General features: G+C 40.3%; 2 protein-coding genes across 3 annotated transcripts in view; one reads left to right on the top strand and one right to left on the bottom strand.

Annotated features, from left to right (window-relative positions):
* Positions 1–977: 977 nt before the first annotated feature.
* LOC132862540 (C-C chemokine receptor type 5-like) lies at positions 978–6,141 on the top strand. The gene is made up of 4 exons (XM_060894601.1): positions 978–2,292; positions 2,612–3,113; positions 3,587–3,589; positions 5,114–6,141. The coding sequence occupies exons 1-4, from the start codon at positions 2,289–2,291 to the stop codon at positions 5,973–5,975; spliced, it is 1,371 nt and encodes a 456-aa protein (XP_060750584.1). The 5' UTR covers positions 978–2,288; the 3' UTR covers positions 5,976–6,141.
* Position 6,142: 1 nt separating this feature from the next.
* Positions 6,143–25,103, bottom strand: part of map7b (microtubule-associated protein 7b) — a 24,934-nt gene continuing 5,973 nt past the window's right edge. The window contains exons 2-19 of one of the 2 annotated variants that reach the window (XM_060894919.1): positions 19,559–19,681; positions 19,307–19,381; positions 17,728–17,891; positions 17,135–17,249; positions 15,531–15,641; positions 15,082–15,183; positions 14,042–14,158; positions 13,239–13,387; positions 10,639–10,781; positions 10,057–10,349; positions 9,792–9,948; positions 9,508–9,676; positions 9,268–9,372; positions 9,146–9,187; positions 8,992–9,046; positions 8,465–8,597; positions 8,098–8,309; positions 6,143–7,733 (exon numbers count right to left, since the gene is read on the bottom strand). In XM_060894919.1, coding sequence (XP_060750902.1) covers positions 7,723–7,733; positions 8,098–8,309; positions 8,465–8,597; positions 8,992–9,046; positions 9,146–9,187; positions 9,268–9,372; positions 9,508–9,676; positions 9,792–9,948; positions 10,057–10,349; positions 10,639–10,781; positions 13,239–13,387; positions 14,042–14,158; positions 15,082–15,183; positions 15,531–15,641; positions 17,135–17,249; positions 17,728–17,891; positions 19,307–19,381; positions 19,559–19,681 — 2,276 coding nt within the window. In that variant the 3' untranslated portion in view covers positions 6,143–7,722. The remainder of the gene's footprint in view (positions 7,734–8,097; positions 8,310–8,464; positions 8,598–8,991; positions 9,047–9,145; positions 9,188–9,267; positions 9,373–9,507; positions 9,677–9,791; positions 9,949–10,056; positions 10,350–10,638; positions 10,782–13,238; positions 13,388–14,041; positions 14,159–15,081; positions 15,184–15,530; positions 15,642–17,134; positions 17,250–17,727; positions 17,892–19,306; positions 19,382–19,558; positions 19,682–25,103) is intronic. The other variant, XM_060894920.1, reaches the window with a different exon arrangement.

Below are 25,103 nucleotides of genomic sequence, written 5' to 3'. Positions count from 1 at the left end.
AAGTTCATATTCTGATAAGGGAGATTCAAGAGTATGTATTTCATGTTTACTGAGTTGAGGCAGGTTGATATTGTTGAGGAATGAGTCAATGTCTTTCTGATCTGGGTCTTTATTGGAGGAATATAATTTACTATAAAAATTTTGAAAGATTTGATTTATTTCTTCTGGTGAGTTGGTGGATTTCCCTGATGTGTCTACAATCACTGGTATTGTAGCTTTTTCCTTATTTTGTTTGATTTGATTTGCCAAATATTTACCAGATTTGTTATTATGATGGAAGTTTTCTTGTCGTAGTCTATGAATTAGGAATTGTGTATGTTTATTGATTAATTCGTTCAATTTGAGTTTATATTTTCTTAATGAATCCTGTGTTTCTTCTGTTGGGTTATTTATGTTAATGTCTTCTAGTTGTTTAATTTTTTGTTCCAATTCTACTTGTTCATCCCTTTCTTTCCTTTTTTTGTAAACTGAGAATGAAATTATTTTTCCTCTTAGTACTGCTTTTCCTGTTTCCCACAGAAGAGATGGAGATGTTTCCGGGGAGTCATTCATCTCTAGAAAGCATGCCCACTCTCTTTTGAAATAGCTGTCAAAATCATGATCTTTCAGAAGGGATATGTTAAATCGCCATCTGGTACTGGGTTTATGTTGACTGGTTGTGTTCCATTTTAATGTTACCGGGGCATGATCACTGATGGCTATTGGATGAATCTTTGATTCAGAAATATTTGATATGATAGAATTACTGGTAAGAAAGAAGTCAATGCGGGAATATGAGTGGTGTACTGGTGAGAAAAATGAGTATTCTTTACTGTTAGGATGCTGTAGACGCCAACTATCGCCAAGACCAAAATCACTCATGAACTGTTTTATGGTTTCTGCAGATTTCCAAATGCGTTTATTGCCTAAACTATTACATCTATCTATTGTTGGATCTAGAACTGTATTGAAATCACCTGCAATTATAACTGGACAATTAGAAAAATTTGAAATTGAAGAGAAAAAGATCTGGAAAAAGGATGGGTCATCTGTGTTTGGGCCATACAAGTTGCCAATTGTGACCGGGCTATTATTAATGGAGATGTTTATAATAATGAATCGTCCTTCAGGGTCTGTAATAGTGGTGTTATGAACAAAAGAGATTTTTTTATTTATTAGAATGCATACTCCTCTTTGTTTTGTGTTGTAGTGAGCCGAAAATAAATGACTGTAATTTGATGATTTAATTTTGTTATAATCTGATGCTGATAGATGTGTTTCTTGCAGGAGACATATGTCGGCTTGTAATTTATTTAAATGATTAAAAACTTTGACCTTCTTTGTCTGAGAACCAAATCCACGAACGTTCCAGGTTACAAAAGTGATAGATGACATGTTTTAGTGATTATGGCAGTTATTGACTCAGGAATGAAAGTGACGTGTTCAGAAAAGCCAGGGAGTAATGTCCTTATCACGATATAGTTGTCCATCTATGTATAATTTGTCCACTGTAATGACTGCCTTTTTTCCTTCATTTATTTTTTGTTTTCGGATTGGGAAGAGTTGTTTCCGGCGTTCGAGAATGACCTTTGGATATTGATCATTGAGTCCATAGTTTGTGCCTTTGAGTTGTTTGCCTTGCCTCTGAACCAGTTCTTTGTGTTTATAGTGTTCGAATTTTGCGATGATCGCTCGTGGTCGGTTGTTGTTGTTTTTTGATCTAATACGGTGAACTCGGTGAAAGGTGATGCTCTGTACTGTTTCCGCCGGTAATTTGAGTTGTTTTATTATGAAATCCTTGACTGATTTTTCGGGGTCGTCTGGAGTTTGTTCCGGGATGCCTGTAAAAACTAAATTGTCCCTCATGCTGCGCGATTGCAAGTCCACACGCAGCAGAGTGTGTTGAAGTGCGCGTCGATATATTCTTCGAGCTGATCCAGGTTGTATAATATTATAATCCGGATTTGAAACCGAAAGAAAAAAAAAAAAAAAGAAAAAAAAATGAGAGAAAAATGGAAGGGGGAAAAAACGAGAGAGAGAAAAACAAAAAACAACAAAACAAAATGTTGTAGGTATGTTTTTAGATATTTCAGCTGGAGTTGTTTACAATCTAGCAGACTAGGGCCGCTATCTTACACGTGATCTACACGTCAGAGGAAGAAACCTTAAGAGGAACCAGACTCAAAAGGGAACCGAAACCAGAGACTGAGACTATAAATGATCATAAAAACAACAGAGAATGACAGCAAGGCAAGTTGTGTCACTCTTTTAAGACAATTAACCAAGCCTCATCTCAGGAAAGGAAAAAAATGGGTAAGAATCCTCTTTTTAAATATTTTTTCACCATTGAAAATGTGATCCGATTTGTCTGGGATCAGTTCTGGAAAACAGCCAAAAAGGAGATTGTTTTTTGTTCCTGCCATATTTTTTATTTAAAACTAAACATATACACACATTTTCAAAAAGATATTTGGAAATAATTTTATTTAAGCTGCTTTCTAACCTTACCATGGCAATGCCTAATCAGTTCAGTTTGTGATCAGATAATCTCTTGTGAACGGATTTATTATGGAAAAAACAGGAAGGAAGAGATGTTCAAAGTTTGTTCACTAATTCACATTTTGCTTTCCAGAAATCAACATATCCACAGATACTCCATACGGGTATGATTATACAGAGTATTTTGACTATTCATTTAACAGTGGATCTGAGGCTGTACATAGACACATCGCAATTCCCATAATCCTCAGCACTGTGATCCTGATCAGTCTCAATGGGAACCACCTGGTGGTTGTGATCGGTGCAATTTACATTCATCTTAAATCGCTGACCAACTTCTTCATACCCAACATAGCTCTGTCAGACTTGGACTCTCTTGGACCGCCATTCTGGGGATGGGCTTTTGGAGCTGCACCATGTAAAGTTTTCATCTTCCTTTTAAATGCTGGATTTTACAGCAGCATCATGATCCTAATGTTGATGAGCGTTGAGCGCTACATGGCCATCGTGCAGCCTCTGTTAGGTTGGATGAAAGGATGTGGCTTCACACTCGTTCCAATCATTGCATGCACGTTGAGCTTCTTTGCAGCAATAGTGCACAGCACCAAGTCTGACACAGAAGGCTCTGGTTTTTAGTGTACATACACCAGCTTATCTGCATTGTTGCCATTTCTTATGAAGAGAACATCGTATTTGTGGAGACGACTTCATAAATACCAGCACCAGCACTAACAAGATAATCCAAGCAGGCATTTCTCAAATGTTCACACAGCAAATATTGTGTGTGCTGTGGCTAATACTTAATAATAAGCAGCTCTGGCTCTGGCATCTTGGTTCCTGTTGGCTCATAAGAACCATGACTGTGAATGTTGGCACAAATTTAATTAAATATTACCTGGAACAGATACATGTCTTTCACAGCACACATACTGTCTGTCCCCTGTGAGAAAAGTTTCAGCATAACAGAGAACTAGTTTCATTTCCTGACGTATATCTGATATCAGTTTTTCAAGCTAAGACAAAAAACTGATGTGCTAGCAAACTATATACAACAAAAAAAAAATCAATGCTCTTAAACTTTATTTTAAGTTAAAAGCCATATTTTCAGTGTGTAAAAAACTGAGTGTAAAAAAATGTTGCCTCTAAATAGGGTATTTATAAAAAGAAATAAAACCATTAACAAGTGCTTGATAATTAATCATTAATAAATAGTTATTGTCTCCTGCAATCTTACTTTTCTTTCTGCAATTCTTTTTTTTTTCTTCGGAAAAAATATCTCTCTTGATACTTTCATAGCTTTATTTTAATATGCAATCTGTACCATTTTTGTTTAAATAAAATATAGATATTTTATGTAACACTTGATAAATGTATCTGATGCATGTATCTGCTTATTAAGAATGATATTAAAGCATATGCAAGAGCATTTCACTTGTTTTTACATTCTTTTGTCTATTGTAAGCTTTAAATAAAAGCTTTTCTTATTCCATTGGCAGATGATTGTATTTCTTTTTACAAATCAGTACGAGAAGCTGTTTACATGTAAACACAAAACACTTCGTAAGGCTACTGCGTGTGTCTAGGCTGTTTTTAGATAAGATATACCTTTATTTATTTCTAATTCTATATTCTAAATTTATAGATCTGCCAAAACAAGATGACAAGGGCGTGAATGTACTTGTGTTTGGATTGAACTGAACCAGTAAAGTATTTTCAGATCAATCAAATCGAAATTGCCGGACCCGCTTGGAAGAACTCACGTCCTCATATTTACATAATTTTCTCAATCCAAGAAGTAAAAAAATAATATATATTTGCCTGCTGTGCACCAAAACAAGCCAACATCTTGGACTATATATGCTATATAAAGTTAAGGCCAAATTTTGAGTTTAAATGAAATTTTATTTGGTGAATTTATATATATATGTATGTGTGTGTGTGTGTGTGTGTGTATATATATATGTATGTGTATATATATATATATATATATACAGTATATACATATATATACAGTATATACATATATATACATACATATATATATACACACACATATATGTGTATATACATATATATATATGTGTGTGTGTGTGTGTGTGTGTGTGTATATATATATATATATATATGAGAGACAAGGTCTCTATTCCACCTGGTCTAGATTCCACATGTTCTGCTTTATCTAAATTTTATAGTGGACCTAATAGGAACCAGATCTAGATTCACCATGAATAGATATATACAGCAGATACACACATCATTTTGTACTTTCAGTGTTACTGGAATTTATTCTGACCCCAAATGTAGACCTATAAACAGGAAGTGTAAACAGGAAACTGTGGTACAGACAGGGGAACTCCAACACTGTGCCCATCCTACATATAGTCAGTATAGCTAATGTGACAGGAGCTTAAGTACATTTAACTTCAGTCAGTAAACTAAGTCCTAATTCAGGAAATGAAAGTAAGTAAAAATTCTTATTTCAACTAGAATTTCTTTTTTTTCCATATTAACTGGATGTGAGAAAATGTCACGGTTTTCTTTCCTGTGACGCTGTGTATGATGTGTTTGATGACCTAAATGCACCTATTGTACATGAACATGATTCTTCATTGTTTGTTGATGAACTGCTCAACAGATCCATGGCTAACGACATGAACAATGCAATTCAGATCATTCTCAGCACCGTGATCCTGGTCGGTCTCATTGGAAACCTCCTGGTTGTTGTGATCGGTGTATTCTTTATGAGGCTTCGATCACTGACTGCTATCTTTATACTCAACTTGGCTCTGTCAGACCTGCTGTCTACTGTCTCACTGATGTTCTGGTTCTACAACAATGCCTGGGATTACAGAGTCTCCATGTGCAAAGACGCCAGCTTCGCTCGCCCGGTCGGATTTTACAGCAGCGTCCTGTTCCTGGTGCTGATGAGCGTTCAGCGTTACATGACCGTTGTGCATCCTGTGTCAGTCTGGAAGAAAGGAGGTTGTGTCGCAATCATTACGTGGATGGTGAGCTTCTATGCAGCATCACCTAACTTGGTGCTAGTAATAGTGCAACTTCACTCAAATGGCTGCATGTACATAGGTGTTCTGGTTCTTATTATATTTGGACAGAATATTGGTTTTGTGTTTGCTTTTTTGTTCATGGCTTTTTGCTACATCAAGATTCTGCGAACCATCTTCAAGTCACCGACAAACCAGAACCACGGACACAGAGCTACTGGACTTGCCTTCTTTCTGGTGGTTACGTTCTTTATTTGTTGGGCTCCTTATAACATAATGAGTTTCATGCACACAGTTCGTTATTTCAGTTCTTTTAACTTAGAACATTTTCATTATGCCTTCGACATCTGTCGTCTCCTGGCTTTCAGCCACTGCTGCTTCAATCCAGTGATCTATGGTTTATTTGGTCTAAAATTCCGTGAGACAGCGAGACAGAATTTGCAAAGACAAGCTACTTTGAATTCTGTAGAAACAGGAACAGGGACTGAATTATGACAGTTTCTGATCATAGGAAAACTACATGACATAACACAGTAGTAGCTCTATGTGGATGCAAAAGTATCTACTGCTTCTTATGAAATGAAATAAAATCCTAATAATTTTGCTTCTTTTAACAAATATGTGAAGAAAGTGTAGAAAAATAAAGAGCGTAAATAAAGCACTTGCGTTTCAAACAAAATTATTTATTGATTATAATATATTTTTTTTTACATGCTATACAGATGAGACTGCTTAGAGGGGGATAAGAATAAGAAATCTGAATAAAGAAAAAAAAAAAGTATGGATGAAGATGACTGAAGGATGAAGGTGCAGAGTTTAGAAACTAAAGCGCTTTTTATGTGACCGGGTTATGACGAGGTCTCTATTCTAGCGGGTCCAGAAGCCAGGTTACAGTTTAATAATTTAATATCCATTGTGCTCGTCTTGTACTTTATAATCATATCTGTGTTTACTGTAGACAGATCTAGCTTTACATGTCCTCCAGGAGATCCAAGCGCAGTTACACACGCTGAGCGAACCGAGACGACGCCACGGAAGATCTAAATCTGGCTGTAAAATGTATGAAATGTGGTGTGGTGGGTGATAATCAGCCCTTAAACCCCAAACACACACGTCCAGATCTGATAAGGCATAGGGAAGTTACACATAGCAGCGTTTTAACTTCATTGTCTTCACTTGTTATTGGACTAATTATTAAATTAAATGTACTGATTGTGTTGCCATGCAGCTGAGAAACTCTGCGCTCTGTCTGATCCTCTCTGTCCGTGGCGGCCGATTACGATCCCTCCGCATTAGACAGGAGATCAGACAGGGCTTCATGAGCGAGATCTTTGGATCGTGTCTTCAATCAGGTCAGATGTAGTGATGCACCGAAATAAATTCTTCGCTGAAAACTGAAAAACCCTAAAGACAAAAACGTCCTTGTAATTTGACAATTTACTTTAAAAAGATTTACATAATAATAACAACAACAACAACGTTTGTGCTTTCAGCAGGAGATTTCTCCAAAAGTCCAAGAAGAGAACATAAAATAACATGAAATTATTCCACGCCTGAGTACAAAGAACTTCCTTGTGTACTTTCTATGGTACTAAGAACTTTCTTAGAGTACGAAGAGCTTAAAAACCGTCTCTGCGTTTTTATCTCTTTTTGGAAAAAGTGGAAAAAAAACTGAATTTTCACTCGAAATTTCGGTGCATTTCTACAGAAGACTCCTCCTCTCCAGTGCAACACTGTCAAAATCAAACGAAATATAGAATAAAGCTTTAGAAAGAAGTAGGAAAATACTATTTCTTCAAACTTTCTCTCCGTTCTTGTAAAAAGTCGTGATGCGTTCGAGCTTCCGAACCGTTCCCGGATGTTTCTAAAGATTTCAAAATCAGCCACCCGGTGCTTTCTCAATGCAACAGTTAGAACTTTACTAAACTTTACCTCGACAGAAACAAACCAAGCAAAAAAAAAAAAAAACTTCAAGTATTAGATCAGACTTTACAGCTTATTTAAATCCACAGGTTTTCCACATACACGCTAAATGCACGTTAATCCACTTTGTTCCTGGAACATACCACTAAAGTGTTTAAAGGGGTCAGAAGGTTGGGGCTGCATTACAGGGAGCGCAAGGACGATTGTTTACAGAGCGGTCCGCTAGAGAAGAGGGCGTTCTATTTATTTTCTCCTCACGTAACTGGGTGTCGACCTGGAGAACACACCGCACTGTTTCCCATCATGCTCTCCGAGGGTATCAGACATCACCTGTGATGACAGAGAACACGATTTAAAAACAACCATAAAAAGACAATAAATGATCATTTTGCTGATTATTGGCTTATAACATGTCCAAAAACAAATAGTCTTAATCCTTATTTTGCCCTAAAACTTTGGACGAAGATGATGATGTTGAAGACAATGAGGTTGAAGGATGATGGGATGTGGTTGCCTGTGGGCTACTGATCAGAAGGTCATGAGTTCGAATCCCAGGTCTAAGCAGCCATTGGTGGGCCCCTGAGCAAGGCCCTTAAACCCTCAATTGCTCAGTTGTATAAATTGAAATAAATTGTAAGTCACTCTGGATAAATGTGTGTGCTAAATGTAAATGAAGGCCGTCATTTCGGCTCACCTGCGTGTTGCTGCACTTGGCTTTGGTCCCATGCGCTCATGTCATGTGTGCTTCCGTTCTCTCTGAAAGCTATCAGCGGTGCCTTCATCCTCTCGTCTTCTTCCTCTCCGTCTCCCTCCTGACGAGACAACTTGGTCACCATGGGCACCTCGATCACTTCCTCGAAGGTCTCCATGATGACGCCGTTTTCTCGAAGGGCTTCAGTGCTCGCGCTGAATAAGAAAATGGAGCACAGGTTTAAGTGGGAACATATTTAGGAATAACGCTACTGGGACACGTTATTTCCACATGAGGGCAGCACAGAGATCCAGAGATTTTTTTCCTACTATCGTGCAGAGCGAAGTGGCGCCGTAGAGGCAGTACTTACTCGTGTCCAGCAGGGGGCAGTGTGTGTAAGAGGAGATCAGGGTTAGCGTGTCCGTTGCTGTCACTGTGCTGTGTGGTTTGAGGGATCTGTGGAGCAGAGACTGTGATTGACGGGATCCCGGGGACCACATTCACTGAGAGAGAGAGAGAGAGAGAGAGAGAGAGACAGAGAGAGAGAGAGAGAGAGAGAGAGAGAGAGAGAGAGAGAGAGAGAGAGAGAGAGAGAGAGAGAGAGAGAGGAGGAGGAGAGCAAGAGAGAGAGAGAGGAGAGAGAGAGAGAGAGGAGAGGAAGAGTGAGAGGAGAGAGAGAGAGTGAATAATAAAAGTATATTTATAACACACAAGGAATATTAATATTTTTCCTAATTTAATAAGAGAATAGTGTAGGTGCAGTATGTTTAATTCAATATTTGTGTGTGTGTGTGTGTATGAGAGTGAGAGAGAGACACACACACAGAAAGATACCTTCCATCCTTTTCCCAACCTTCCCAAAGCCTCATGGTTCTGTTCTGAATGAAACAGACTTACCCGAGTCCTGAGAATTCTGCTGACTCACATCTCCATTCCTCTGACTGGGGCTTTTCTACACACACCACACAGAGATCAGTAAAACATCATGTACAAGAGGCATGAGTGAACAGAACGTGTGTGTGTGTGTGTGTGTGTGTGTGTGTGTGTGTACCTGATCTGAACGGCGTGTGCGTTTCATGATCTCCTCGAGACGCTACAGAAGTAAAAAGTGTGTTTGAGTCATTGATGAAAATGTTTAAACTCCAAAACAGACAAAGAAAAAAATAACTGTACCTTTTTCCTCTCGAGTCTCTCAGCCTCTTCTTTCTGGAAGTGTTTCTCTCTCTCCTGACGCAAACGCTCAGCCTCTTCACGCTGACGAGTCTCATCTTCCTCTTTCTGTCAGTGTACACACACACACACACACACACACACACTGTTATTAGAGTTGTGTGTGCAGTTGTGCATGTATGATGAATTCCCCTGGGTGGTACGTTTTTATTATACAGTGTGTGTGTGTGTGTGGTGTGTGACCTGTCTCAGCTGCCGTTCTGCTTCTTCTCTTTCTCTCTGCAGTCTCTCCTCTTCTAAGTGTCTCTCTTCTTCCTCCTTGTGTTTTTTCTCCTCGGCCAGACGCTGGGCCTCCTCTTCTCTTTTCGCTCTCTCTTCAGCTATCTTCCGGGCCATTTCCTCTCTGTGTCGTCTGTCCATCGATACACACGCACACACGCACACACACCCACACACACACACACCCCTTCAACACTCCTGGAGAGGCTTATAGTCATTATACTGTTCTCTAACTGGTGTATACGCACCTCTCGGCCTCCTCCTTCTGCCTCTTCTCCTCCTCCTCTTTCTCTCTCTGTTCTCGGGCCTGCCGTCGTTTCTCAGTCAGCAGTCGAGACGCCTCCTCTGGGTCTGTGGTTCCTGCACTGACTCTGACTGCTGGAGGACTCATCACCCTCTCAATGCCTGAGACAAACAGGAAAAGTTTAGAATGTAATACACAACAGTTGTGTGTGTGTGTGTGTGTGTGTGTGTGTGTGTGTGTGTGAACAGAACCATAGCAGTGCCTCTAACCATTAGACTCTGCTTTACGCGTCGAGATTTCAGCTGCTGCTTTTTTCTCACTTTGCTCCCCCTTCTCCTTTTCTACCTCCTCTTCCTCAGTCTCAGTTCTTTTGACCTCTTCCTCTTTCAGGTCCTTAACAACCTCCAGACTCACTCTCGGGCTCTCTGGCTTACCCCGGCTGGGACGCAGGTTACCAGGCAACAGTGAAGGGTTGCTAGGAGATAAGGGCATGGAAGATGGAGGAGGTGGAGACCTGGACCTTCTGGACGTAGGAGACTTCAGAGGAGGTTTAGTGGAACTCCTAAAGCCACACAGAAGGAAATACTTGTGAGGGAATGTGTAAATTTACTCAATATTTAAACAGAAACCCTGATTGCACGGCTTCAGTTTAGACAGAATTATTATTTATTATTCAAAAGAAAGCAGTCGAAAACAAATCTCTTAGCTATCCAGTTAGTGCAAAAGTAATGGCACCCTATGAACTGAAACTTTTGCATATTTTACAGGAAAGGTTGTACTTCTGATTGACTAAGAAAACGCTTACACACAAAACTTTAGTAAAAGACTGAAACCCAGTCAGCTGTCAGTACCTGGCAGATGACGGTTGGCTGACTTTAGTGCGCTGGCTGCCAGGAGAAGGAGCTCGCTTGGTGGTGGCGAGGTTCAGAGGTGGAATGGGACACGACAGATTACTCCAGGACTTTCGGACATAGTCCTTATCCTTCCTATCAGCCTAACCATGCAAAATAAATAAATAAATAAATAGTCAGATAAATGCACAAATACAGAAATGTGAAGAGATAAAGAATCTCAAAGGCATCAAAGCAACGACTATTTCTCTCACAACCGTTACTGTTAGACTTGCAGCATCTGGCCATGTTGTGTCACTCAAAAAATAAAAAAATAGCAGTAATCATGACCAATGAGTGTTAATAATGATGAACAGGTGCGATATGAAATGCTCATGTATGTCGGAGGACTTAAAGAAATTCTATCATGTTACAGGGTTTATTACATTTCGCTATCGATGATTGTGTCCAGCAGATGGCACTAGTGAGTTGCAAAATAAATAAATAAATAAATAAATAAATAACTCCCTGGTTATGTACACATTTACTCAGCACAATCTCTTTCTTTCTTGGTGGACAAAGTTTATAACCTTGGGCTGTTGTTTAAAACTGAATGAGAAAGTTTCATAATAGAAGACCTGGGTATAGGATCCTGTGTACAAAAGTTTGTATTTGTGTGTGTCTGTGTGTGTATGTTTGTGTGTGTATATATATATATATATATATAAAGAAATGAGTAAATGTTTTTTGCTCGACATTGATGTTTGTGTAACAGACTGAATGCACGTCAGTGGCTCTGGGTCTCAGACATAAGTCTTTAATACTATAATCCCCTGGCAAACTACACACACCCAAAAGCTGGTGTGTGTGTGTGTGTGTGTGTGTGTGTGTATGTGGCTATCAGGTCAAACAAAACAATCCTCAGCTGGTGTACTTTCTATGGAGCTTAAGCTCAATCCACACACTCAAACAAAGATGCAAAATAAATTCCTTCATAAACTTTACAGTTTTATAAAGGCACATTGTGTTTGGTCTATTTTTAAGAACCACGTATTTCTCATCATTTTTTCTTCACTGTACTTGCTCATTACATAGTGAACGACATACTGATCTGATAGCACCTGTGTAGGTCAAACATCTAACAGATAGGAGGGAAAAAAGACAAAAAAGCCTTAAAACAATAATCGCTGCTGTATATGACATGCTGAAGTAAAATATGTAAATATAAAATAAACACTTGTGAAAAAATTTCGTTTACTGAATTAAAAAGAAGCATCTAGAAAATGGTGATGGGAAGAACAGCTAAACCACAAAGCTAAAGTAGCTATAGAATTACTACAGCTAAAACAGCTACAGCTAAACAGCAACACCGCTACAAAAAGCTACAGCAATACAGCTACATACAACTACAGCAATACAGCAACACCGCTACACACAGCTACAGCTAAACAGCAACACCGCTACATACAACTACAGCAATACAGCAACACCGCTACATACAACTACAGCAATACAGCAACACCGCTACATACAACTACAGCAATACAGCAACACCGCTACATACAACTACAGCAATACAGCAACACCGCTACATACAACTACAGCTAAACAGCAACACCGGTACATGCAGCTACAGCTAAACAGCAACACCGCTACATACAACTACAGCTAAACAGCAACACCGGTACATGCAGCTACAGCTAAACAGCAACACCGCTACAAAAAGCTACAGCAATACAGCAACACCGCTACATGCAGCTACAGCTAAACAGCAACACCGCTACATACAACTACAGCTAAACAGCAACACCGCTACACACAGCTACAGCTAAACAGCAACACCGCTACATGAAGCTACAGCAATACAGCAACACCGCTACATGCAGCTACAGCTAAACAGCAACACCGCTACATACAACTACAGCTAAACAGCAACACCGCTACATGCAGCTACAGCTAAACAGCAACACCGCTACATACAACTACAGCTAAACAGCAACACCGCTACAAACAGCTACAGCTAAACAGCAACACCGCTACAAAAAGCTACAGCAATACAGCAACACTGCTACATACAACTACAGCAATACAGCAACACTGCTACATACAACTACAGCTAAACAGCAACACCGCTACATACAACTACAGCTAAACAGCAACACCGCTACACACAGCTACAGCTAAACAGCAACACCGGTACATGCAGCTACAGCTAAACAGCAACACCGCTACACACAGCTACAGCTAAACAGCAACACCGGTACATGCAGCTACAGCTAAACAGCAACACCGGTACATGCAGCTACAGCTAAACAGCAACACCGCTACAAACAGCTACAGCTAAACAGCAACACCGCTACATACAACTACAGCTAAACAGCAACACCGCTACAGTACATACAGCAACACCACTACATACAGCCACAGCTAAACACCACCGTGATAAACAATAGCACTTCTACAAACAGCTACAATCATCAAACAGTATTATAAAATCTACAACTGAACAAAAATTACAGCTGACATTTTAATTTAAGTATTATGTAACATCTAGACTTAAACATCCGAACATGTTTTCTACATATCTGAAATTCTGACTGCCCTCTGGTGCATTTTCTTACCGCCACATTCTGGGTCGCCTTCCTGCACAGGCTTCCTTCCGGCCCGGCTCTGACGGCTCGCTCAAGGCTGAGACCGGCTCTGATGGGTCGCTCGGAGCTGCGTGACTGCATGGTCTTGAAGGATAGTGAGCTCGAGTGATGACAGGAGGCTGAGCGAGGACAAACGGGGGTCACTGAACCAAGGTCAAAGGTTAAGCAGCCAAGCAGGCCGGGTGGAGTATGAGTTAATTAAACAGGGAGGTGAGAGATGAATGGACAGGGTGAGGAAATGAGAGTAAAAGATGAAAATGGAAGGAAAAGGAAGAAAGAGAAAATGTTCATCAGCATCTACTAAGCAATACAAGGTCACACAGTGACTCTGGCCACCTCAAGGGGAGGAGCTAAAAGTATTGTGTTTAGAAAAGTGGGTGTGGCCTAACACACTGCTTCCTCCTGAAACAGGATTCAGTGATGAGTGTATTCTGTGTGTTAGCAGATTTTTGTGGTTAGATAAGATTAGAAAAGACCAGAGAGAGAGAGAGAGCGAGCGAGAGCGAGAGCGAGAGACAGACAGACAGACAGAAGCCGTGGAAACAGTTTAAGGAAAGAGAAAAGCCCTGAAAGAGGCGTTTTGTTTCAGAGAGAAAAGGGAAAGCCAGACAGAGTTCTATTCTCTAACTCACTCTCTCTCTCACACACACTCTCAGACACACAAACACAAATCTTAAACTTCCAGGCTAATGACTTGTGGACAACAATCAAGCGAGGAAAGACAGAGTAGATTGTGTGTGTGTGTGTGTGTGTGTGTGTGTGTGTGGCTTTACCTGCATCTCCAGACAAACACACAGCACTACGACTTCTGGCCAGGTACGAGTGTGTTGGTGTCTGTAAACGAGTGACTACATTGTTCTCCCATGGGGTTAGAGGCATACGACGCATACCTGAAACACACACACACACACACACACACACGCACTTCATGAGTTATAAACTAGTTTATTACTATTATTTCACTAATGCTAGTTAAAGAAACATTTGACCAGCTGAAAACATGGAGCATGAAGAGCCAAAGCTAAAACACACGCCGCAGCAGAGTGACAGTTCATGCATAAACAAGACCCAATTCTGTTCCCACTGAAATCCATACACTACTTAAGTCATTAGCATGCTGTAGGAGCACATGCACAGCTCAGATGAACAGACTTAAAGGTGCAGTTTGTAATTTTACACTCTTTGTCATTTGCCTCTAGGTCTTTAACAATCAGATTGTGTCCATGTTACCTTGAACACTGCTTATTCACAATGTTTCGCTCTTATTCGTGTTGTTCTTTTCAGGACCAGAAATCATGCCTGACCCAAGACAAATTAAGAGCTTCCTTAGCAATGGCATTTTGTCTGGGCTTTAAAATAATTACAAACCGCCCCTTTAACACATTCAGGTTAAAATGTTTAAAACGGCTCGTTCTTGGGCAGAAGCTGGAAAAGAGAGGAAGTGAGTCTCGGGTCATATAGGATGAGAGGGAAAAACTCCTTACAAACAGTCAAGACCCAGGATCAGCCTTTTAGAACATGCCAGTTTGCCCCGATGTGCCCCGTCACACACAATCGCTACAACACTACCTGGAATCATGTTCTCATATCCAGCCATTTAAAGTCTAGTGGCATCTTAATGAGCAGAAAGATCTAAGTGTCATATTCGAGAGGTTACTTTGGTCTGCACCGGAATCAAGTCTATTCAAAACTCTTAAAAAAAAAAACGCATCATCAATACTTAAGATTCCAGGTAGTATTATACAGTAAAGTTGTGTGTCCTGTTAAGGAAAATAAATAAATTAATAATCCTTGGTTTTTGTGCCAAATCCACCTGCAGGTCTGTCCTGATGGATCTTCTCTCTGGAGGCTCGAGCTTTAGACGATACTTTAGTTACTAAGCAAGAGGAGGACAAGGACGTCTGCTTCTGTAAGCCTTGACGCAACAACACGAGACGAAAAACCGCACACGTGTTAAACACATTAAAAGACTGAGATAAATATAAAAAGAATGTTTAAACATTTGAATTACTCAGTGCTTTATAAGATGAACTGACAGCGGTTTGTTCACTAGTTGATCAAATAAATCTACACAGTGTGACGCTAACTGTGAAGAGAGTGTGTAAGTCGACCTTGTATTAAAAACAAGACATAACTCATAAGTCATAACTCACTCAAAACAAAAGGTATGACCGTGTGTTTTTGGTAAGAACAGAAGGCCGAGATTGATTGTGTGTGTGTGTGTGTGTGTGTGTGTGTGTGTGTGTGTGTGCGTGTGTTTACCTCGGTCTGGCGAGTTTAACAGTGTGGCAGAAGATGAAGACAGGCGTTTGTTTATGACTGGGTCTATGTGCTTGGACAGATTCATAGTGGAGACTGACCTTCTGTTAGCATCTACAAACACACATACACACACATCACCCAAAGAGACACACAGAAAAGGACAAAACATGAACGGAGAGCTCTGTACAGTAACACTGAGCTGGTGAACAGACAGGACTAATCGATTTTAGAGAGAATGCAGACAGGGGAACACAAGGACAGAGAGAAGAAACATCACCTACGCTACATAGCTACAGTATGTTTCAGTGGTGCAGTCGAGGTCACACACCAATATACACCATATCATCGCCTGGCTGTTTGCATATACCCTTTTCTACTCATTAGTTATTCACATATCCCTAATAATGCATCGCCCAGCTGTAAGGAAACATGGGAAACCTTGGTTACTTCAATAAGGAATGTTTTTAGATCGAGCCTAATTCTAGCTAGCCATAGCTACACTAAGAAACCTAGCCTGTAACTTTGCTTCAGACTGGACTACACCACTGCTGTTATGCTGCAGCGACTATGTAGGACGTCTACCTCCTACCACCTGCAGTATTAGCAGCTCTATGACTAGATGATTTGACTTTCTATCAAAATCTCAGTATTGGTTGTGACTCAGTCATCATGCTGCAGTCACAAAGTAACCTCATGATAGTCAATGCTAAATCTACACGGCTAAAGAAACCCTATGGCAAACATGGTCCTCTTCATCACCGATACGTTCGGACCTACGAGCTAGAAGTGACCGTGCTAGTCAGGCGGCTAGTGGGCTGATCTACTCCGAGTCATATTCACATTGTGAGTGAAGGCGCTGAGGACAACGCGCCCGACTGAAAACACCGCCACGATCCAGTCCAGCCAGGTCCAGTGGGGAAAGGAGAGCAGAGTCGTCAAATCCTGAGACAGAGTGATGCGAGACATGCTATTATATATATATATATATAGAGACTGTGGACAAGAGACTGACAGCAAGACAGAGAGAGAGACAGAGAGAGAGAGACAGAGACAGAGAGAGAGATAGACAAAGACAGAGACAGAGATATAAAGACAGAGAAAGAGAGAGAGAGAGAGAGAGAGAGAGAGAGAGAGAGAGAGAGAGAGAGAGAGAGAGAGAGCGAGAGCGAGAGAAGGGAAACCAAAACAGACAGAGATAAACAAAAGTATAGAAAAAAAACAGAGCGAGAGAGCGAGAGAGAGAGAGAGAAACACAGATGGTGAGACACAGAATGAGAGAGAGGCTGACAGAGTGAGAGAGGAAACAAAATAACAGAAAGAAACAACAGGCAGCAGCGATCGAAGCCGGGCCCTGAGTCAGCAAGTGTGTGTGTGTGAGCAGAGAGAGATGCAGAGGACTAACTGGAGGAGAACTCACTCTCACACACTATACAGTACACACACTCACACTACACACTGGTATAAAGAACAGATGCCTAGCAGCACAGCACAGAACCTCATCAGTGTGTTTTTCAAGCTTGTACTGCCGCTGATTAATTAAGCCAGCGGTGTGTAGTGTTTTTCATACATGTAGAAGTGTAGTGCAGGTGGTTGCTGGTGTTTACCGCTGTTGTGTGAAGTGCTAGAGGTTAGTGTTCCTCCCCAACTCCAACGGTTCTGCTTCGGTCTGACTCGATGACTCTTTTCCAAAGTCCTTCTCACCACAGCCTCATAACGAGCCTGGAACACACACACACACACACACACACACGTCAAACTACACACAAACTCTACACTACCCTCAGAATAAATAATCACCCTTCATAATAAAATGATAAACCTTTTAAAATGTCACAGTTTACAGAAAAAAGCCTCAGAAAAAGATTTTGACATATTTGCAAATTCTGAATGAGTTTTATTTTTTGCACTTCATTGATTTAGTTTAGTTAATATTTTATTTCTGGTACTATGATATTATTATAATTATTACTTTATTTTATTTATTTTTTATTATTAACCCTACCTTTTGTTTCTTTGTTTATTGTTTGTTTTCTTATCAACAGTAAAATAATTTACAATATCACAACAAGGTTGTTCACGGAAAAAAAAAAAGACAAATATGCAAAAATATACTGTGTGTTGATTTCAATACATATGCAAATGTTTTTTTTTGTGATGATGCTGCTGATGATGATGATGATGATGACAGGACCATCACCTTCTCTTCTTCTAGTTTCTGGCGTCGTTTCTCCTCCACGGCGGCCCGCCTCCTCTCCTCCTTAATCCTTTGCTCCTCCAGACGCCTCTTTCTGTCTTCCAGCTGCTTTTCATAATACAGCCTCGCCCGCTCCTCACGCACCAATAACTGAGCCTCTCGCACAGCTACACACACACACACACACACACACACACTAAACTCAGTGAGTATACAGATTCAACAAGCTTTAGGATGTGATTATTTATAGCACATCGAAATCCAGCAGGAACTCCACGCTGCTGTCCAACCATTGCTCGACACGTCATCCTCGTTTACATGATTATTAAAAGACAAACAAATTAATCCATCGGTCCTAAACTTTCACTTTATGACTCAGAGCCTTTAAATAACTCTTTGTGGGTGCCATGGCAACCGGGCCACCAAAAGTTTACATAATGAATAAAGCTCGCCACAGCAACCTGCCACGTTCACCTAATCATGCAGAAAAAGAGAGTGTGTGCTTGCAGTTTAATCAGTGATTTCTTTTTCTTTTTCTATCTTATCTGTGCATTTATTTTGGCACGGTAACCTCACACACTCACTCACACTCACTCACACTCACTCACACTCACTCACACTCACTCACACTCACTCACACTCACTCACACTCACTCACACACACACTCACACACACACTCACACACACACTCACACACACACTCACACACACACTCACACACACACTCACACACACACTCACACACACACTCACACACACACTCACACACACACTCACACACACACTCACACACACACTCACACACACACTCACACACACACACTCACACACACACTCACACACACACACACACACACACACACACACACACACACACACACACACTCACACACACACACACACACACTCACACACACACACTCACACACACACACTCACACACACACACTCACACACACACACTCACACACACACACTCACTCACACACACTCACTCACACACACACACTCACACACACACACTCACACACACACACTCACTCACACACACTCACTCACACACACTCACTCACACACACTCACTCACACACTCACTCACTCACACTCACACACTCACACACTCACACACTCACACACTCACACACTCACACACTCACACACTCACACACTCACACACTCACACACTCACATGGATATCAGGATCAAATCAGGGTGAGGATTTCTAATACATGTGCTTAATCTTCCAGCCAGTGATTTTATCTGATGTGGAACGTGAAAAACAATCCTGTTCTTCGGCTGCTTATGTGAAAACAAGCCAGCCAAGTTTTATGATATGTTTATCAACTTTCAAAGAATTTCATGATGGTCATAAACCTAGAAAATATTAGAAAGAGCTTTTGCTCACATGCAACCCTACACAAGATGCCTAACTGATGCTGCTACTAATATCTGGACCAAAAAAAAACGGCAAATGTTTAAACGGTTTTCGCAAAAAAAAAAAAAAAAAAAAAAAAAAAAAAAACACCAAAAAGCAGTGAGCTCGTTATACTCTCATCTAAAATTTTAATCTGTGTGTTGTACCGTTCTGTTTCTCTCTCTCCTCCCTCCTCTCTCGAGCCAGTTTCTGTCTCTCATCGAGTTTGAGAAGCAGAAGCTCTGCGCACACACACACACACACACACACACACACAGAGGAAAAACAATGAATTGGTGAATCAACAGACAACAAAAAAAAAAGGAAAACATGTTTTTCTGTTTCTTTGAGTAGATTTAGTTTATTGTGTGTGTGTGTGTGTGTGTGTGTGTGTGTGTGTGTGTGTGTGTGTGTCCCACCTGATCTTCCTGTATTCGGTACATCCACAGGACTGGATAGAATGTACGTGTTGTTTCCAGAGGTTGTCGAGTCTGGCCGACTTAAGGGTTTTTTATCATCACCTCGGAGATGGGAGTCAGATTCTGGAACACAGTAAAGAGAACAGTTAAGCCTTGAATAACTTGTTTACACACACACGGACACACACACACACAGACACACACACACACATACACAGACACACACATACACAGACACACACACACACACAGACACACACACACACACACACACACACACACAGACACACAGACACACACAGACACACAGACACACACAGACACACACAGACACACACAGACACACACAGACACACACAGACACACACAGACACACACAGACACACAGACGCAAATATACAGTATAGAGACTACACAATTGACGAGATTTATGCCATTGAATGAGGTCTTGGATAAATCGTATCTTCAGTTCATTAAAATGCATCAGATTCCCTGTCATGAAGTAGCGTTAAGATTTTCCTGTGTGTGCGACCCCGCCCATGTCCCGCCCATGTCCCGCCCATGTCCCGCCCATGCCCCAGGCCCCGCCCAGACCGACCTGCCTTGAATGTGAAAGGAAATTTACTGCACTGGAATGAAGAGCTTAAGGCTACAAGATGGAGAGGCAGGTTTTAGATCAGATTCTTTTACTCCTGAATGTCAGAAATCAGGTTTAGAAACAGATTCTCCTCCATGCCAAAGAATTTGAACTCATTCAGATCATCTGATTAAATTCAGACTCATGATGCACTTATAGATACTGAACAATGCAGGAAAAGAAAAAAAAAACAAATGCTGAACTGAGCAGAGACGCTGATCTGAAACTGCTGATCAGACATATTGGATATTGACGTTCTTTCAGTCGGGTTACTGAGGTCTCTCCGGTGCGGTCCGGCTTTTGAATTTAAAAGCAATCATCAACCCTCGGTGTATATTAAGAGCACTTTGTTCTCACACTCTTTACATGTCTAAATCTAAGCTCTGATTCACCTGGACTTAGTGCATGACACTGCTATTTTACAACATCACTTAAAAACGTGACAGACAGACAGACAAGAAAGAAAGAAAAGAAAGAAAGAAAAGAAGAAAGAAAAGAAAGAAAGAAATCTTGCACCCTTTCACAAATACATGTAGTGAAGTCAAGTCACTTGACACAAAACAAGGTTGACAGGAAATCATCACACACTCGTAAACACACACTCCTCCGTATCCGTGTCAAGTCCAAAGTCTTTAAACTGCCAGCTAAATAAACTTTCGTGTGACTGAGTAGTTTTCATTTCACCACAATGCTGACAAGCCTGTGCTCCTGTTGTATAAAAAGGTGCGCAATACACCTAGTGTATTTATATACAAATAATTCACCACGCCTGAATAGCACAGCAGGTTAAATACCATAAATAGGACATGAGCCGAGCGAGAAACTGCTCCATGAACTCTTCTGAACTCAATCAGGACTGGGGCTGTTATTAACCTGCTTTTATACAGATCCCATTTCCCCAGTGCTTTTTTTTTTTAATGTGAACTACTTGACTAGGCAGAATCACCACAGGACTACAAGTGACATCATTTCTTCTATAACAGCTGTACTAATGTTTAGATGCCACATGACACCTTTTGGCATACATCTGCAGTTATTTTAAAAAAATTACGATCTCCATGGAGTTTCGTTGATGATCATAAAATCCTGAATGTTGAATTTTGGTTGATATTGTTTTTATGTAAAACTTCTTATTTACATAAACATCGATTGATTTGCGTCAGAAAAAACGCTCACGTGTTCAAATCACGGTGATGCCAAAGCCATCAGATGGCTAGGAGAGCAACAGCGCGATCTCTTGCTAGGAAGAATGGTGTTTCTTTAAAAAGATAAAAAGAAGGGAAAAAAAAACACCAATCAGCGTCAATCAGTATCAATCAGTAGTTTAAATTAGTAACATGTACAGACGCAAACACGTTGTAATGATCTAACGTTTGTATAAAAAAATACAAATTTGACGAATGATGACGAGTGAGCGTGATCGGTTCACGTAGTATTTAAGTAAACCAGTTAATATGGTGGACGTTGGCGCTGATCCGACCCGATCCGAACCAAACCACAGTTTAACTCTAGGGTTAAATTTAGTCACTTAAATTTCAGTATGCATAATAAAATAGTGCAGTGGTAATTAATTATAAAACACCATCATCGTGGGTTTGAGTCGCAGCTCAAGTGTCGGATTTTATTTGGAAATAAACAAAGAAAATCATGCTGCATAAATTCAAAAACTAATCGTGTTACTCTGTTTATTCACGTACACCTGATGTAGGCATTTTCATGAAGTAAACTTTCTGTGAAATGGTCACCGCCTGCTCCAGATTCTCTTTTCCCGAAAGCCTGAAGCCGTTTAAAGCGACTCTTCTGTTCCAGAAATATAAAAAGCCCCAAATTCACCTGACCCATTTACTCACTATCAATTTCCAAACCTTTATATTCATGAACAATAGTTTTTATCCCCTAAGAAATAGAGTGAAATAGAAAAATGTCGTTCGGTGTCGGTTTTAAGACTGAAACACCTGTGGGGAATTTACTTATAATAAAAAAGGCTCAAATCTTGTTAACACATCGGTGTAATGTAATCTGAACGTGTTCGTTCCCTGTCGAGACCGACCGAATTAAAATACGCCGCAGTACTTTATACGCCAGGCCATGTACTGTAGATCGTCCTAATGCTTGGATTGTGAGGGACTGCCAGAGTTACAGAGAGACCGATGGCATCAGGGAAACTAGGAGACATCAATAATGTAGACTTAAATAACACGAAGACAAAGCGAAAAAAAAAAAAAAAAAAAAAAAGTTACCTGGATTAAATTTCCTAAACGTGAAGCAGCATGGCTTCTGTAGCAGGTCCCGGGTTTGAGTTATCCAATCACGTGCATTTATGCAAATTAGTCCGCTGAAGGAAACTAGCTAGAGAGACGTTAGCTTAGAAATAAAAGAGATTTCCACCAAATTTAAGAGATTTCAGTTTATTTACCATTCCTGTCGGATTAATGAGCTAGTGTCTGTTGTGCTAGTCAAAATTGGTTGTGTGAAAAAAAAAATGTATAGCAGAGGAAAAAAGAATGAACAAAATCCAACCATGTAAAAAAGAATTACAGGAGGACATGTTAGCTCAGGAGTTATAGTGTTAGACTACTGATCAGAAGGTTGTGAGCTTGTATCCCAGGTCCACCAATCTGTCACTGAGCAAGGTCCTTAACCCTCGATTGCTCAGCTGTATAAAATGAGATAAAAATGTAAGTCGCTCTGGATGAGTACATCAGAGGATCGATAGAAAAGCTGCAACCTCATCCTCTTTCCCTCACTCATACGGGTCCAGCAACATCCGATACGCTTTATTCCGGCGATCAAGCATTAATCATGAACTAAAACCCGCCTCCTGGAACATTCGATTGTATCTGTGACCAGCAGAACTCGCAGAGCAACAACAGAAAGTAACAGCAGAATGAAAAGGGGAAGTCAAAACAGCATTACGTTCCAGAATAGATCTGAACACTGGGCCAGATTAAAAATGTAGTCCAATAATATATTACATTACATTTAGGGATCTATTCCTGGTACAGGCTAACTGGGTTAAGGAGGATTTAGCGGAACATCCTCTCTCAGTGCCCTCAAATAGCAGTCAGTGAACTTACACGAGCACACGTAAAAAATTAGACGCAGTTATTACAAAACACTTACGGAATGCGTAGATGAAAGTGAACATACACAACACTATCCCTGTCATAAGGTAGTAAAGTGTGTTGGACTTCTTTTAAAACCTTCTCAGTCTAAACAATCACATATTTCCTTTGGCAGTCTAGAGCTCAAAACTAGAGCTCAGGCTAAAGAGTGTGTTTAAAAACGCAGCTTATGATCGGTGGAATTCAAATTTTGAGTAAAATCGTCTGTAAAAGTCTGCGTAAGTCAAATCGAACAAAAGATTTCTGCCGGATTTACGATCGTATTTGTAAACACAGATTTTCTTGGTATCGGCGTGTCCATGTTGGTAAACGCCGATCAACCGTAAATATCAGAGTAGTAGACGATTTGCATTTGGTGTCGCCCACAAAACTCCATATAAGGAAGGAAAGGAAGAAGAAGAAGAAATCTCTCTAAAAAAGGACTGGAAAGAAATAAACAGAGGTGAATTCAGCGTCATCCATCCAGCACAATATAGCTTTCTTTTACACAGTGACATTTCATCCTAATTTGATAGCCTTTTTTCTCTTGATATTCAATCATTAGATTTTAAATGACGCCCTTTAATAGTCTACTACTGCATCTTGAAACAATGTGATAAACGACTAAGCCACTAAGCCTAACTTGCTAGCGATCTGTTATTCAGTGAACAATGACAAGTCAGAGATTAGCCGTTTTCTACAGACAAGCTGAGGTGAATGAAAATATCAGCGTTTATCCTGTACGATGTTCCTGATGATTAGCTACTAACGATTATTGACAAGCAGGAATTCTGACACAGTGGAAGCCTACTTTGTTTACCTTCTCGTATTATCGAAGCAGTTCTCATTTGCGTGACAATATCTTGACAGAAAATGCTTTAATATCAGCTCTCACCAATCCGCTGTTCGTTTGAGTATTTCTTTTCCTAACCTACTGTAAATAAGCCTGAAAAGGTAAAAGTGATGTTTTTCTGAATTCCTCACCTCACTGCTTTTGACTTTGTTCAGCGGTCAAAGGCCAGAGTTGAGAATCTCTCATCTCAGAGCCTCTGCTAATCTGTAGTCCACTAAACTCCAACATGTGACCAACTCGTTTATATCTCTGCTGCCGCTGAACCGTCATACGCCTCCACATACTCGTTAAAAAAAAAAAACAACATTCGTTAGAAGCTCTACAGCTACAATAACACTTGGTGAAAAGGGAATAAAACATGGAAGGACCTGTTTTTCATGGCAAGGAAGTGTTTTATAAGACGTACTAAAGAACGACACAAACACTTTTGAGCCATTTGTAGTCGAATTTGTCGTTGTGGAATGGCTTTGAACAGAAGTAGTTCCACCAAGGAAGTAATTGTTGCTATAGAAACACATTCAACAAAAAGAAATAATTATCTAAAATAGGATATAGCTTATATATATGGAAAATTAATCAAAATTTCTGACCAATCAGATTCAAGAATTCCAAAGTACTGTGGTATCATACTGTAGTGTGTGTGGGGGTGGGGGGGGGGGGGGGTTGAGACCTTTAACCCGACCCTCGGAGAGAACAGGAAGAAAAGAAAAAAAAAAAAAAAAAGCAAACGAACCAAATGAACCAGTCAAATACACTCTTGTGTGTGTGTGTGTGTGTGTGTGTGTGTGTGGTTAATATTATTGGGTAAATGGGACAATATGAGAGACAAGACAACATTCCAGAAAAGGAGATTTATGTCTACACAGCACCAATATACAAATGTTTATGTGGGTGTGGGTGTGTGTGTGTGTGTGTGTGTAGGCAGAAGCAGCAGCACTGAGCAGCTTAGCG

Source organism: Tachysurus vachellii, chromosome 19, assembly GCF_030014155.1.
Source record: "Tachysurus vachellii isolate PV-2020 chromosome 19, HZAU_Pvac_v1, whole genome shotgun sequence".
Classification (NCBI taxonomy): Eukaryota; Metazoa; Chordata; class Actinopteri; order Siluriformes; family Bagridae; genus Tachysurus; species Tachysurus vachellii.
Note: the sequence above shows the minus strand (reverse complement) of the source record. Positions and strands in the feature narration are given on the sequence as shown.